The sequence below is a fragment of the Ipomoea triloba genome, chromosome 14, assembly GCF_003576645.1.
Source record: "Ipomoea triloba cultivar NCNSP0323 chromosome 14, ASM357664v1".
In the NCBI taxonomy this organism is placed as follows: domain Eukaryota; kingdom Viridiplantae; phylum Streptophyta; class Magnoliopsida; order Solanales; family Convolvulaceae; genus Ipomoea; species Ipomoea triloba.
The window spans coordinates 5157085-5173244 of NC_044929.1; the positions used below are offsets into that span (position 1 = coordinate 5157085).

General features: G+C 36.8%; 4 protein-coding genes across 6 annotated transcripts; all 4 read right to left on the bottom strand.

The window, feature by feature from the left end:
* Positions 1-624: 624 nt before the first annotated feature.
* Positions 625-7390, bottom strand: LOC116004784 (phospholipase A(1) LCAT3-like). Its single transcript, XM_031244953.1, has 11 exons — positions 7054-7390; positions 6798-6889; positions 6069-6196; positions 5770-5905; positions 5397-5448; positions 4946-5046; positions 4004-4183; positions 3166-3323; positions 2273-2327; positions 1519-1572; positions 625-1003 (listed from the first exon to the last, which is right to left on the bottom strand). The coding sequence occupies exons 1-11, from the start codon at positions 7259-7261 to the stop codon at positions 839-841; spliced, it is 1329 nt and encodes a 442-aa protein (XP_031100813.1). The 5' UTR covers positions 7262-7390; the 3' UTR covers positions 625-838.
* Positions 7391-7928: 538 nt separating this feature from the next.
* LOC116004808 (60S ribosomal protein L35-2-like) lies at positions 7929-9705 on the bottom strand. The gene is made up of 4 exons (XM_031244979.1): positions 9492-9705; positions 8970-8983; positions 8733-8785; positions 7929-7980 (listed from the first exon to the last, which is right to left on the bottom strand). Exons 1-4 carry the CDS (start codon positions 9703-9705, stop codon positions 7929-7931), a joined length of 333 nt encoding a protein of 110 aa, XP_031100839.1.
* On the bottom strand, positions 8733-12463 carry LOC116003529 (pentatricopeptide repeat-containing protein At2g33680-like). 3 transcript variants are annotated; one of them, XM_031243420.1, is made up of 3 exons: positions 10270-12463; positions 9629-9870; positions 8733-8785 (listed from the first exon to the last, which is right to left on the bottom strand). In XM_031243420.1, exon 1 carries the CDS (start codon positions 12429-12431, stop codon positions 10296-10298), a length of 2136 nt encoding a protein of 711 aa, XP_031099280.1. In that variant the 5' UTR covers positions 12432-12463; the 3' UTR covers positions 8733-8785; positions 9629-9870; positions 10270-10295. The 3 variants fall into 3 exon arrangements, with proteins under 3 accessions (XP_031099280.1, XP_031099279.1, XP_031099278.1); XM_031243419.1 differs by having other exon boundaries at positions 9629-9917; XM_031243418.1 differs by having other exon boundaries at positions 9629-9940.
* Positions 12464-13487: 1024 nt separating this feature from the next.
* Positions 13488-15836, bottom strand: LOC116004206 (cytochrome P450 86B1-like). Its single transcript, XM_031244163.1, has 2 exons — positions 14347-15836; positions 13488-14074 (listed from the first exon to the last, which is right to left on the bottom strand). Exons 1-2 carry the CDS (start codon positions 15649-15651, stop codon positions 13691-13693), a joined length of 1689 nt encoding a protein of 562 aa, XP_031100023.1. The 5' UTR covers positions 15652-15836; the 3' UTR covers positions 13488-13690.
* Between the last annotated feature and the right edge of the window lie 324 nt (positions 15837-16160).

Consider the following 16160-nt stretch of genomic DNA (forward strand, 5'->3'; position numbering starts at 1 on the left):
CCTGCGGCCACCCCCTCCTCCAATAATATCCTTGCCACCTTGATAGGAAACCTGCCGATGAATCAAATTTAATTAATTAATTAATTATTTTTTTAGTACATTATTATTATTATTATTATTATTATTATTATTTACAGAAAGTCAACTTCTTCCACAAAACAACTTTTGCTTTATTATGGTGTTTTTTTTAAAAAAAAATTAAAATTATTTTAATTTTTATTTTAATAGTTCATTATTAAAAATTATTTTAAAATGTCAATTCACTGTCCACATAAACAAGTAACCTGATAAAATGAATGGTAACCTGCTATCAGGTGAAATTGCATGTATTTGAAGAGTTTAGGGGCCTAATTACACCTTTTTTTGGTTCAATAGTCTAATTGCACTTTCAGGTTACGTTCAGTGGCCAATTTGGACCTTATTCCTTTAAATATTTAGAAACTACACTAAAAGTACTATTAGATACAACAAAATTATATTTAAAAATAATAAAGAAAATAAACAAAAAAGAAAAAATTAATTTGCCCAATGAATAGTAAGTATGACAGATAAAATGAGAGAGAGGAAATATTATTTTAGAGGAGGTTTTAGTGGCACTTCCATTCCAAATATTTGTATACTTCATTTTCTTGTAATTCATTGCTTATTTGATTGCATAATTTTGGGAGGTTCAATATAATGGTGGTCAAGCAAGAGCATAGAAGATATCTAAGAACAATCAGTACAAGAATTAACTGTACTCTGCACAGGTTATGTTTCCACGTGAGAGGGAGACACAACACCAGACTTCATAAATTGAAAAGGAAACACAACACACAAGTCTGTAAGTTTACACTTGTCAACTTAAACTACCATCCATAACTCTGCAACTCTTTCGATTCACCTTGCCCGTCTCCATCACTCCCAACCAGCTTTTAATCAGTTCAAACACATTTTCGTTGCTTAGTAGTTCCCGATGACCAGCACACACTCCCACCCTTTCCACTGCCTCAAAATTATCAGCCTGCAGTGTTTCCCAGATGAAATATAATTTTTGTGAGAATCAGATATTATGAATGCGAAAGAACCCAACCACTCGGGACAAAAGCCACACTCGTTCATGGAAAAATTCAGTTGATCATATATCTTTCAGGTCTTTTTTGTTTTTATTTTTCCTCAAACAACTATGAGTTCGTTCTGGTGTTCAACTAAGAGATTAGTTTCTAGTTTTGATACGACATCTATCTTATTCCTCGGATCAGGTCACTATACTCTCACTAATCGGTTACTATACTCTCATGTAGGCTTAGTTTAACACACTCATCTAAACCTATTGTCAAGAGAATTTTCCGTTAGAATTGCAGTAAATACCCAAAAGTAGCATCTATTTGAGCATGATAAGTGAAACAAAATAATGAAAGTAAATACTGCTACAGAAAAATAACTGCACAAGTGAATTCAATTGCTTAGACCTTAATTTTTGAGAAAATTTGAGGGTGAAGAGGGAACAGGAAGAGAAACTAAAAGATAAAAAAGCACCTTTGCTGATTCAGACGGAACAGTTCCATCGCCATCCACACAGGAGTATTCAGGCTGTAGCATATTAAAGTAGTCCAAATAAGTAAAGACTATTGGGGGCAGTTTACAAGGAAAAACTTAATCTCTTGTAATTATGCATTCAAATCACATTAAATTAGTCTGATTACTACACCCTCTAATTTCACTTGATTGATACTATTTCCAAGTGCCAACCTGAATATCTGATTTCATTTGAGTGTAGTATTTGAAATGAATTGATTCATTTAAATAAATAAATAACTCAAGAAATTATACTACCATGAAAACAGCATATTGAAACACTTCTAGTCCATGGAAACTCCATTTTTAATCACATAATTGAAAGTAGCACATTAAGCCTTTAATTTATGGAAAATTTAATATTTAGTCACTGCTACTGATGTAGTTGATTGAAACAAACCTAGTCAACTTGCATGTATCATGGGACACAGATGTATGTAAATAATATATGTGGGCAGTTCAGGTAACTGGATATGGAGTATTCGTTTGAAGCAACTTTATTACTAACATGGTTAAAATCGTCAACTTCTACAATAAGGGTTATATGTGCAACTTCCAACTATAGGACTAGAAGTTGAGTTTTTCTAAAAGACAAGTATCAGAACTGCTAGAAGTTGAGTTTTTCTAAAAGTGAAAACCAAAATATGAAGTCTGGAGTTCCTCGTGAATAAATTAATAGTTCATAAATGCATACAATGACATGCAACTTACTTACCAGTGTATGGCAGATATCAGATAAATCCTCAATTGGTTCTTTTTCTGAACCGTAACTGCAAATGATATACATACACGTCAGATGTGCTTGTTCTTGAGAGTTAAATAACAGAAGACGCATATTATAATGTGCATAAACTATATATTAAACTTGATGAGAATTCAAGGTACAAGCCTTGTACAGATATATGAGCTTAAACTGCACACACAAAAGAGTAAGATGTGGCTTCGAACTTTATTATTTGTTCTCTAAGGCATTTAAACATCTTTCCTTTTCAGTAAAATAAAATCAGGTAATTATTCAATGATTCTATAACTTCCCATCATCATCCAACTGTTTAAATTATTTTTAATAAATAAATAACAACAAAACAACCATAATAATACTCGTTAATTCATAATCATGAAAGAGCAGTCAGTCCTTTAAATCAACATTTGTATCTCTCAGCAAAAACTATGAAATCCTGAAGTTTATAATTACAAAATCACCATGAGTAGAAGCCTAAACAGTCGAACAAGTAGGAGAGAGAGATTTGAAACATTCTTTTCAAAAGATATGTGAAACTCACTTAAGTCATTTGAACATGTGAAAACATTTCTCAGCTGCAGATTTGAAGGTAATTCTGTTTACTACCATCTAAAGGAATCATATGCCAAGTATGTTTATTAAGGAGTCGGTGGTAAGGACACTAGAAACTCAAATAGTATGCGTACAACGTGCCAAATCATATTTATTTGCACTCCACATAGGTTGTCTCTTGGAAGTTTACCTGGTCTTAGGGTTTTAGGCTGTTCAAATTCAGGAAAGTTAATGTATGTACGTAAAATTTTGTACTATGTTGACACTTAACCTACTATGAATCTCCTAATTTGAGATGCATGCTAGTCACATACCAAACATCAAAAGGAGTGTCAAAAGCTGTTCCATAGATGTTATAGAAATCAATTCCCTTAGGTAGTTGGGCACTTTGAACAATTTTGCGAGTACCAACGGCCCAATTGAGAATTGAAAAGTTGAAAGGTAGAGCAACTGTATTCCCATTATATTCCAGCTGTAACATGAAAGACAGAAATAAGTTAAAACATTTCTACTATAAATAGCGGCCATGACATGCAGCATAAATAAGATAGCATGGATGTAAACAATGCTAGGCACGACTAGAGCGATAATTCAGGTCAGCAAAGTAAAATCAGTAATTAGCCATTTCTTGTAAATTATCATAATCAATAGATTCATGCTTGACTTATCAAGATAAAGGTTGACAGGTAGAGCTACTATATTCCTGTTATGATCCAGTTGTAACATGCACTTAGGTAAAAATGTCCACCACAGTTAGTGGCTATGTCATGTAGCATAAATAAGAAAACATGACTGTAAACAATTCCAGGCAAGCCTAGAACACAGCAGCCAGCATTTCATATAAACAAATTGGTTTAATGTGGTGGAAATGTTCCATAAAGTAAATTAGTTATTAATCTCTCATAATATCATAAATAATGGATTCATGCTTGACATTTCAATATAAACAAAAAAGTTTCAGCAAGCTGATGACGCATTCTGGGGACGTGGATATCACTGTAAACGAAGGGCACCTGGTGCAGAGGTTATTAAATTTTGAGCCAACACCACTAATTTGACAAGCAAAATACAGCAAGTTTATGTGAGAATAAAAGAAAATTCCTTAAGTAAAAGGTTGTTTTCTCATGTAGACATTGTAGCCAGGTGTAATACCTCATTTGTCTTTAATGCTTCTTCAAATAAGGTCACACTTTCTTTAGGGCCATAAGACTCCAGCTCAACCGAAGTCCCTCCATCCTCAGACATTTTTCGCCATACCTGAATTTCAGGTGTCTTGCTCCACTGGAAGTCGGGGTTTGGCAGCATCTCATAGATTGATGGGCATTCTACTAACTAAGCATAATATTGAACTCGAATCAATCTAAATGTATCAAAGGGAAAGGTAAAGACAAGTGAAGAAGGCTAAGAAATTTGAATTACATTATTTAACTGAAGAAGATAAGCTTACTTATAGGATGGCAATTAAACCTAAGTATCTAAAAGAGCACTAGAAAAAAAAGAAGGTGGGGAAAATCTTCTCTTTCATAACTAAAAGCTAACACTCTCATACACAACTTTTTTTCTTGCTTTCAAAAATAATAATAATAATAATAATAATAATTATTATTATTATTATTATTATTATTATAATACTAATAATAATACTGACAATCATAATAATAATAATAATAATAATAATAATAATAATCATAATAATAATGTGTAAATGTGTTACAAACATAGCCAAAAACCTAACATCACTTTACTAAAAAATGAGACTTCATTCCTTGAGAATGTAACCATAACCATTTCTTCCTTATCCATGAGAAAACTATGTCAACATTCTGCAATATATTCTGGTGGATTTGGTACTTTACAATCACTTCATTCACTTTTTTTTTTTTTAATCCAGTACTTGTTTACTTAGCATTTTATCTAACATCATGAAATGGGTAAATGGGTAAATATCCTCCATAAACATTAACAAGAAAGTTCATTGAACATTGGAAGAAAACAATCTCCACACATTGAGATTAAGCACAGTAGCTCACTGTTTACATTGGACCTATACATCTCGAATAAAATTGGGGTAAACATTCCTTTTGTATAACTTACCAGTTGATGCATTGTCCATCGAGAAACAAAAAAGTAGCTTTCAAAGCCTTCAACAAACTGCACCCCAGTTAACAGAGAATCATTAATGCATCCCGGTGCACCTGTTTAGCAAAATTCAGAAGTCAAACATTCAAATATAATAGAGATATAGATGAGTAAATACAATTATTATCATTAGCATATCATGTGACAGTTATTCTCAGCCATAGTCTCTTAAACTCTCTGACATGCATTAATTATTATTAGCACTTAGCAGCTTCATAGACAGTTAAATGTATACAAATTTGCCTGATCGTTTGTGCTCACTGTTCTTCAGGATCATCTGTGTTTGAACCCAAACCTATTAAATTGTTTCTTCATTGCCTTAGATTCGTCAAATAACAGTCAAAATCTTTACTACTCCCAAGAGTGTTGATAGCAACCATATAGATGAGCCAGTCAAAGAAATTACCTTGAAACGGACAGGCTATGACAATCCACTTATTTACATACTTGGAGAATACCTGGAGTTGAATGTTTTGATACACTGTTAATGCTTTTTTAAGGAACAAAGAAAATAAGAGAGACAATTGCAAAGCATAATGCCCTGAAAGTTCATGTCCCATGCAGAAGGATCAATGATGAGAAAGTGAATCAGTTAAAAGAAAGAAAATATGGTTAATAGGTGAAGCTAGAGATATGAGAAGTTTGCTATGAGTGAAATGAAGATTTAGCACAAGAAGAAGAAGAGTAGACTAAGCCCACTCTCCTAACCTATACTCTCACAACAGAGACTAATGAAGACTTAGCATTGAATTTCATAGTCAAAAGGAAATCTTGCATACATCAGTATGAAGTGACATAAAAGATGTAACAAGCAATCCACCCATTGAATGTGAAATTATGTTGATTTTCCTTCCCCCAGATGCTTGATATACAGCCTCCAGCTTTTCTTTTAAGCCATCCATTGCCTGGTCAATCCTGCACCCATTAGCTAAAAAGATTGCTAAGAAACACAAACATATTCAATAAGAAAGGGTGCAAAGAAGTTTATTTGTTTGTTAGTAAAATCAACAGAAAGAGAAGTTAAAAGATGGGGAAAAGTTCCAAAGGAAGAGAGAGATATAAAGAATTTAACGAGTACCTATTGCTTTGTCGAAAGTCATAGCCAAATCCAAACAATGTAGTTCCTTTCTTGTATCCACATCCAACAAGCATATCAATCATATCATGAAAATGGTATGCAGTGCTCAAATGCATACACTTTACAAGCTGGAAATCAAAATTACAAGGTATAAAGACATCCTTATCAAAGAGCAAAAGAGAGAAATCTTGAAAACAGACATAAGAAAAATGGTTGAGAAAATTCTGTACACAAAATGAAATTGAAACAACATATCTTCAATAATTAGAGATCTTCCAACCCATTCTGCCATCTTGCAATAAGTGTTACATAATTTTTTTTTTTCCTCTTTCCATAAGTAATCTCCTTCTTACAACAGTGACAAGTTTGGAAACAATGAATCTTGTAGAATTTGTAAGACTTGTATCCTTCATTTGAATTAACAGTTTATCAATGCATAGTTGCATACCCAATCCAAGTATCTGCTACTCCATACTTACAGTGGAATTCTGATAAATTCAAAACTACTAGCAGTATTTTACCAACTAAACAAACTACTAGCTTAAAACCTCAGTCAAGTATAAAACTCCAGCATTTTAGCACTAATTATAATTCTCAATCAAAATAAAGCAGTAGGAAATTAAAACAGCAAGCATAGTGTATAACAGTATAATAAAATCAACTCCATTGTTGGCCATGCAACTAAGTAAATGCATAAACTATATTTTGCAAATTGAAAGAGAAACTCACTGTTGAAGGATCCAAAATATCAATTGCATATAGGCCATAATCATCTTGAGGAACCACAATTTCGCAGGTATCATCCAAAGCCTCCGTGTACCCTTAAGATCAAACAATTAATTAATTAATTAATTAATTTACGGAAATAGTCAATTTCTAGAACTAGCTAGATGACAAATTTATCCCCAAAAAAATTAATTAAAAGAATAGAGCAGTTGAAGTATGGTGCATGTAGTTGTGGTGCCTGGCACTTGCAAAAGCATACCGGTTTGGGGATTGTAGACAGACCAGAGCTTCTTCCTGAACTCTAGGTCGGCAAGGAGAATCCGGACCCATACCCGGGTCTCGAACCCGGTTTTCTTGTTCTTTGAGTTGAGAATGGAGCCGGCTATGCCGGAGACGAGGAGAACCGGGTCCCGGTCTGCGACGGCGTCGTCGGAGCATTTTTTACCTCGAAAGCAGTTCCGGAGCATTTGGAGGTTGATGAGATCAGGGACGGTGCATTGAAGTAGAGCGAGCAGGTTGGTAGTTAGCTTTCTTATAGAGTTTTAGGTTGGTGGATACTACTTCCTTTCGTTTGACTAAAATGGTGCGCTGTTCTAGAAGAAAAGTCCTCAGCTTTATCATTTTCAATGCTATATGCAATGGTATTTGGAAACACGGAATTGATGGAATAATATAATATTCCATATACTATTATTATTATTGCACATTAACATTTTAGTCTTTATATTACTAATCCTTTCAATTTTCAATAATTTTATTCTTGCATATCAAACAATGTAATTTAAATTTCTACTTCATTTCTTGAATGTAATAGAGGTTGAAAGTTTGAACCTCATGTATGAAATAAATCTGTTTGCCTATCATACACATATTTACAATTTTATCATACTAATTAGTAACAATACTATTTGATTATTTCAAATAATGCATGGTATCAATGAAAATTATTTTTAATAATATTATGTAGAACATGAAATGGTTTGAATAATACTAGCTATTATCATGGATCATACACAGTGACGAGTTCTAATAATACTAGGTACAATTTGCCATACTTGTATTATTAGAAATGATATTTAAGTGTACTATATACTTCTAAAAATTATTTTAACATTACATAATTGCCACTATATTTTAATTGACAGTGTCATGATCACCAGGATAGAAGTTCCCAGCATAGACGTATCTGTATCATGCAAATAAATACAAGGTAGTGTACAGATAAGGACAGGACTCCGTCATAAATTTTGATGGCATACAAATATGGACTTCTGGAGGCATATACAGGATAAATTGATAAGTTCGAGATATGAACCTCATATGCATAATTTCTTGAATCCTCAATCATAAGTACTCCGCGCAGGGTTACAAAAATTTTGTCTGAACATCGATTAATCAGCATCTAGGCGCTAACAGATTGTCTAGCATATCACCATAATCGATAGTCTAAGCGGTCGACTAGGTCGCCTAGTCAACCAATTAACTATTGTTCATTTATTTCTAAATGGACTATTTCACACAAAAATGACATCGTTTTGAGCAAAAATAACAATAAATTGTTCACTCTAATATTTAATATTTTAATATTAACTATTAAAGTATTAAATAGTTTATAATTGTCAAGTCTTAAAAATTTAATAATTATACACAAATTTTTTAAAAATAAAAAAGTACACGTGCGCTTAGGCACCTCCCGAGTGCCTAACGATTTTTCAACCGGCCCCCACGCCCCGGCTCGATAGAGCATTTGAGAAGATGTAAATCATGATAACTCAGCGAACACAAAGGTTAGACCTTTACTTACTGCGCACAAGGAACCCCTCACTTTGAAAGATTGCTTCCACACTACCGCTGGTGAGACTCGATCCCTAGTCTTTCTTTCCAAACTTCACCTCTGTGACCAATTGAGTTGCCCATGCGGGCACTTTAATAGCATACTTTCGCAATGGGAAGTGCATCTCCTTCTTTTGTCTCTCAGTCCTCAAGGAGGCCTGTACCAAAGGGAATGATCAAAACATTTTAAACTTTCACTTGCAAAATAAACAGAATAGCCAAATGTCAGCTTGTTTCAACTGGAAAAGATGCCCTGCCACAACCTAAACCAGATACACTCTTCACCAATCAACAAACAAATAGTTGCCAAACAAGAGTGCAAGATTAACTTGTGAAAAATACCTGGTGCTTAGTTGCTGCAACCAATTAAAAAAAAAACAAATGAAATTCAAAGCATAGTATATCACCCAGAAACTAAATACATCACACACCCAGAAACTAAATACATCACAAAACAAGCATAGACTTTTCAGGAAAGGCATTGATCATGACACTACCACATATACAACCCCCTAGCCTTGGAGAGTACCGATAGGAAACAGGATTACAAGGAAACTAGCTTCAACAAATGGAAGATAAAGCTCTGAACATGAACTAGCCAAAAAAGTTCACAACTTGGAACTCGGAATTTATGGCAATACCTTAGCCTTCTATTTTCCTACCGTTAACTTAGCCCAATAGAGGCTGTACATCAAGAATCCAAGTATTCAAGAAGATTATAACTTGAAACATTGCATGCCAAAGAATATCATCCAAGCTATTGGGCACAGACACCACAGATAAATAAAATTTACAATGCAGGAAATATTCATGCTATAACTCCTTAGATTGGCCAATGATCTAGTGGTCAATACGCAAAGTTACAGTAAGTTGATATATTCATCATTCCATCTATACAATCAACGATCTTATTTAGAGCATCCACAGATAATTGTGTATATATCAATGAGAATATCGATATAACATGTGTACAATATACTGAGATAGAATCAAGAGCATACATTTTGGAGAGCTTGTTAGGAGCACCTCCAGTGACCTTAGCAACGCGGAGGAGGGCAAGCTCCGCCTTGAGATCCATCAGTGAGCAAACTCCTGTATGAAAAAGCTTCAAGCACAAAGAGTCTAAAGATGTATCCAGGAATGCGGCATTCTCTGACCTATGGGGAGCTTTCTGAGAACATTGACATCGTGTTTTCAAACATCATCAGTTGGCTAGATCATAAAGTCGTCAGGCAATTCCAGGCTGGAGAGAGAACAAAAATACACCAATGACAATCTACTTGGAGCTAACTGCAGTAAAACTTTGTAGGTTACTGTAAAAAGAAACAGTGTAACAAATTAGTTTCTAATGTTTAAACATTCTTGGTAACTATAATGTGTATGTTGGCAGTTAAATATAACCAAAAAGTATTATTATTATTAAAAAAAAAAAAAAAAACCAGATTTGGGGATGTTCTTGAGCATATAATGCAAGGCAGAAATTTATGAAGAAAAATCACTGCCAGAATATCATGGTAAGGAATGCATAGAAATCAAGGAAGTTCAAAAATGGTTAAATGCTTTGTACAAAAAGCTATGACAAAAAATGGCTAGAAAGCAGCATGTTGAACAAAAACGTTAAAAAATGTGAGTGTCATGCTACCAGATATATTCTTGATGTTATCAACTTTAAAGACCCTCCAAAACAAGATCAGGATCCAGTTCATAATCTTCATCTTTCATCAACTTGCTTAGCTTCCGAGCCTCCTCACGTATTTCTTTAATTTGTGGGTGCAACTGATCTGAAACAACAAAAACATGAAACCGAGTCTTCAATTCAATCCAACTACATCCCGGCTCCTTGGTTACACAACGGAGACTCATCAAATGTCTGACCCGTTCGACATCCTGCACTCTACCAAGAGCTGAATAAATACTGGACAACAACACATAAGCAGATGACTCCAATGAGCCCAACTCCATTAATTTCTCTCCGGCATAGGCTCCCAACTCATAGTTTCGATAGTTCCTGCAAGCACTTAATAATATACGCCACAAGCATAGGCCATGGTCAATTGTTGCAGACAAAATAAATTCTTTAGCTTCATTTAATTTTCCAGCACGACCAAGTATGTCAACCATACAAGCATAGTGCTCTACCCCAGGTTCTATGCCAAACTCATCAGACATCATCTTAAAATAATCCCAACCCTTCTCTACCAGTCCCATATGGCTACAAGCAGACAGAATGTTTACAAAAGTAACATAATCTGGCTTTCCACCAACCATCCGCATCTCCTCAAAAAGATGGAGTGCTTCTGTCCCATGTCCATTTTGGGAAAGACCAGAAATCATGGAGCTCCATGAGGCAACATCTTTGTCAGGCATCCTCCTGAAGACTAGATCCCCGTCATTGAGGCTTCCACACTTCGCATACATGGTCGCAAGAGCACTTCCAACCGGAACAGTGAGACTGAATCCATATTTAACTGTATGAGCATGTATCTGCTTTCCCGGCTCTAAAGCAGCAAGGCTTGAGCAAGCTTTTAACACACTGGCCATTGTCAACTCATTTGGCATGATATCCTTCCCTCTCATTCTACAATACATATTCAAAGCACTCTCACTGTCCCCATTTTGAACATAGCCTGCAATCATGGAAGTCCACAAAACAATATCTGACTCCCCTAGACAATCAAATCCACTCCTAGCATCATCAATCTTACCACACTTGGCATACATATCAACTAATGCTGTCATAATATACATTTGAGACTCAAACCCTAATTTCACCAGGTATCCATGCACCTGTCTCCCTTCACTGACTGCCACAACATCACTGCATGCATTAAGCACCCCAACAAGAGTGTACTCACTAGGCATCACCCCACAAACATGCATTTCTGAAAACAACATCAAAGCTCTCTCACCATTCCCATTCTGTGCATAACCAGTGACCATTGCAGACCATGTAATAGGTTCCTTAATGTTTGAGGACTCAAATGCCTGACATGCATCATCCAAGCCACCACACTTTGCATACATAGTCACCAAAGCATTGGCAACAGGAACAATAGATAACAATCCAGTTTTCATCGAAAGACAATGAATTTGCTTCCCAACACTAATAAATTCGGACAATGTGAAAGCGCTAAGAACACTAGTCAACGCAAACTCATTGATGTCATCCTCACCTTCCTCCAGCATCAACCTAAAAAGACCCAAAGCTTCCTTAGCAAGCCTTTGTGAAGCGTACCCATATATCATCGTAGCCCAAGACACCGAATTTCTCTCAGGCATTTCTTCAAACACCATATGAGCGTCGCCAATATTTCCCGCCTTACAGTACATATTCACCAAAGAGCTACCCACAAACACATCATCAAAAGCTCTCAACTTGACCGCCAAGCAATGGGCTTGTTTCCCAACGATCGTGTCCCCTAAATGCGACGCAGCAGAGAAAACACCCGCGAAAGTATGGGAATTCGGAACAGTATTCTGCAGCATCATTTGCTTTAGCAGACTGAGCACAGCCAACGAGGAGTCCCGGTGACCCAGTTGAGAATACCCATTGATGAGGCAGTTCCATGAGACAGTATCTTTGTCGTCGATATCGTCGAAGGCGAGATGCGCCTCGCGCAGCAGGCTGCACTTGGCGTAGAAGTTAACAATGTTGTTGGAGAGATAAATGCAGGAAGAGGAGCCGGACTTGATGAGATGGGCATGGAGAGATTTCCCTTTGCGAAGATTCTTCAAGTGTGTGTAGTTAAGGATCGTTTTGAAGAGATATTGATGTCGTGGTGTTAGAGACACAACATGATTCATATGGAACCTCCGAGAGACTCTTGTTTCATGAAATTTTTGGGGCAAATAGCTGCCTATGTAATGTGAAAAATAAAATAAAAATATATGGAGTTATAATGCTGTTAAACTAGCTAATTGATTGGATTTAATCTTTAGTGTGATTTGACCCGTGTACATTACAGTCCAATAGTAGAGAGGTTGTTTGGTCCACAGGTCATGTGAACAATTGTTATATCGTGGACCACGGTCTACAGTGCACTGTGGACTCTGGTTCAAAACAACGTCGTTTTGATGTTAGTGAACGTGGACGCGAATGACTTCAGGGAATTCATTATTTATAATATATATATAATTGTTATCTAGAATACACAAAAGGCTTCAGCCTAGCGACCACGGAAAGGGATTTGGGATTGTTATTGGCTTTCAGGTCTTGTCTTGGCTCTGTTCTCTTACCTTAACGTTTGACTAGAATACACAGAATGTTTTCCCAAAATGCATAGAATATTGACACAAAATACACCAAACTCATCATCTTAACATTTGAATGCACAAACACATCACAACCTGTGTTAATAACATAAATACACAGAATATTGACACAAAATACACAGAACTCATCCTCCTAAACATTCGAATGCACAAACACATCACAACATGTGTTACTAACATTAATACACATAATGGTTGCCTAGAATACACAGAATGATTGCCTAGAATACACAGAACGATTACCTAGAATACACCGAACTCATTTTGGAACGGGGTGTTATGCACCGTGGTCCACCATATAAATTGCCCAATGTGAATGATATGTGCTGCTGCTTTCTTGAGTGTTTCTCTTTTCAAATTAGTAAATTTGGTGACCAAAATCAACTAGAAAGGATTAGGTATTCTCTTATATATCTTTCCAATTATTTGTTTGATCATTACTCATTAGTAAATTGATTTATTTCCAGTTTCAATCCTACTAAGATTATTCTACATTTGGTCCAGTAAGTATATTATTTTTCTTATATGGATGTGGTAAGAAGATAAAAGTCGTACAGAAATAAAATGGTTGTTTCTGAAAAATAAATATACAGAAATTGAAAAAAGAAAAGTCCATTCTTAATAGCAGTCTCTACACATGTCCAATACATCCTTAGTGTTCCCATTCTTGAACAACCCAGTTTCAATTCCCAGTCTATATATCTTACTTACCAGTTACCACCCCAAAAAAAGAGAAAAAAACAACAATAAAGAAGTATAATATTATTGAATAAAAACCCACAGAATGGTTCTTACTCATTGTTGTTCAGATCACGCCTGGAAAGCGTGACTTTCAAGCCATGTTTCATGTAGAGTGTGAGAGCCATCTTTGGCGAGACGGGATGATTCTCAACCAACTTTACGTGGTAGCGGTACAGAATGGATGCGGCGGCGAATTTCATCTGGTAATACGCGAAATCTTTGCCTAAGCAGAGCCTCGGGCCGCCATTGAAGGCGGTGAACTTGTAAGCAGACTCACTCATGAATCTTCCGTCTCTTAGCCATCTCTCTGGTTTGAACTCTCTGCAGTCTTTTCCCCACAGGGCCTCCATTCTCCCCATTGCGTAGATTGCGTAGATTACTTTGGTTCCCTTCTTTAGCACTGTCCCGTCTGGGAAAACATCGTCTTCAAGAACCTGTGAGCCGTGAAAAAGGTAAGCTGACTAAGAAAAGGATGATGGTTTCTGGTGCTGTAATTTTAAACTGAAGGTGGAATTTCTAGTTTCTTTCCATTTGGAGGGAATTGCAATTCCACCCAATCAAAGATGTAATTCGGCAATTCATTGAATTGCAATTCCTTTACCCCAAATTCATCCCAACCAAACGCCCCTTAATGGTGGAAGAAAATGCTAATTTCTTTGTGTGATTAGATATGGTGAATAATAGCAAATTCTGTGAAGAATTTTACCTCCTTGTGATCAACAGGAACTGAAGGGTACAATCTGAGGGCCTCTGAAAGAGCAGCCTGTAGATACTCCATTTTCTTGATCTCTTCTGGCTTGAATACCAATGTCTCCTGATTCTTCTCTGTATCAGCACCATCCTCCCTGGAGTTCAAAATCCCACAAATTTCACCCAGAATTCTCTCCTCCACCTCAGGTTTCCGATTCAGAAGCCAGAAAAACCAGCTCAGCGCCACAGATGAAGTGTCTCTCCCAGCCAAAATGAAATTCACACAAATATCCCTCAAAAACTTGTCCGAAAACGGCCTCCCATCTTCATCTCTCAGTCCCATGAACACAGTTAACAGATCTGATCTCTGTTTGGTCCCATCTGATGCCAGGGCCAGCTCCTTTTTCCTCGTCCTGATAACCTCCTCAGCAAACTCATCCACCTTCTTCAGCGACTGTTTGAGCGCCCGCTCGGTCCCCAAGCAGAAATACTTCATGCTCCTCCATATAAACGTGGGGACCACGAACCGCGTGATGGTTGCCTCTGTTGCAGCCTCGAAGGCCTGCGCGAACGGGATCTCTGGCAGGCCGGGGCGGAGGCACCCCGGGTCGACCCCGAAGGCGATCATGCAGACGTTGTCGAATGTGAGGCGGAGGAGAACGTCCTGCAGATCGAGCGGCGTAGATTGGTTAATTGAGTCCTCCATTACAGGTAAAAGCCTGGAATGGACAAGCTCTAACAGGGAATTAGTAGTGAGGTTTCTAAATTTTGCAGAGTGGAATTCCAGGCTTGCTGTTTTCCTCTGGCTCTGCCACATCTCATTATCCGCGCTGAAAATCCCGTCCCCGAGAAGATCCTGGACGTTGCTGCGAAAATATTCGCCTTTCGGGAAGTTTGAGAATCTTGTCTTGAGGAGATACTCCAGGTTTCTTGGATCAGAAGTGACCACACAGTTGAGATTGGTAAACCATGGCCCTCTGAAGGTGAATGTCCCATTCATCCGGCAAAGAACCCTAGAAATCCACTCATACATGTCCTTCTGGAGCCCAAGAATCAAAGAAGGTAACATCCCCACAACTGGCCAATACGCTAGCCCATGCTTCTTCCCCTGGCGCAGGGCATGTATTGTCACGAAAACCGTGACCGCCAGTGCCAATTCCAACATCTGAACCTCGGGAACGAAAACCGAAAAGAAAAAGACCCCACCACCACCAGCACCAGCACCGCCTCGGGGAACGGAGGAATTATTGGAGGAAGAAATGATAGCAGCCATGTTTTTAGGGTTGATTAGGGTCATAATGTTGTGAGAGTGCATGGGCATGTTGTGAGTTATATGGTAGAGTTGGCGTGCATGAGTTTATATGCTTATAGCGGTTTTAAATTTGGTGAGCTGAAATTTTGAAGGCTGCTCTTTTCATGTGACTAACTGTATCGAGGCTTAATTGGTTTTTACTTTACTAGGAAGGAATATTGTGGTTTTCTTGAAATAGGGTTTATGTGTTTGGAGTTTGTTTTGGTGGTGTGTTGTGTTGTGTTTTGTATGCTTTCCATTGTTTTTGTTGACCGTTTGGGGAGGCTTTGTGTTTAGGAGGATAAGAAGTGGGTGTGACAGTTAACCTAAAGTCCACCCATTTTGTTTTGCTTCCTTTTTTCATTTCATTTTTGACTCTCTATCTCTCCAAATTTAAAATTAATACATATTTAATCATCACTAATTATTAAAAATTAAGTCTTCCTGCAATTCCGCGTGACAAACCTATAATCCCTTTTAGTTAAAGTGTAATATATTTTTTCCTTTTTTAATGAATGCATAGAAAATTATTACTCCAT

Coding starts and splice junctions, on each gene's coding strand:
- LOC116004784 (XM_031244953.1), bottom strand. CDS start 7,261: ATGCTCCGGAACTGCTTTCGAGGTAAAAAATGCTCCGACGACGCCGTC. Junction 3,324..4,003: donor AAGCATTAAAGACAAATGAG/GTATTACACCTG, acceptor TTCATGTTACAG/CTGGAATATAATGGGAATAC. Junction 2,328..3,165: donor GACACTCCTTTTGATGTTTG/GTATGTGACTAG, acceptor TATCATTTGCAG/TTACGGTTCAGAAAAAGAAC.
- LOC116004206 (XM_031244163.1), bottom strand. CDS start 15,651: ATGCCCATGCACTCTCACAACATTATGACCCTAATCAACCCTAAAAAC. Junction 14,075..14,346: donor TTCCTGTTGATCACAAGGAG/GTAAAATTCTTC, acceptor CACGGCTCACAG/GTTCTTGAAGACGATGTTTT.
- LOC116003529 (XM_031243420.1), bottom strand. CDS start 12,431: ATGAATCATGTTGTGTCTCTAACACCACGACATCAATATCTCTTCAAA.
- LOC116004808 (XM_031244979.1), bottom strand. CDS start 9,705: ATGGATCTCAAGGCGGAGCTTGCCCTCCTCCGCGTTGCTAAGGTCACT. Junction 7,981..8,732: donor ATGCACTTCCCATTGCGAAA/GTATGCTATTAA, acceptor TGCATGATACAG/ATACGTCTATGCTGGGAACT.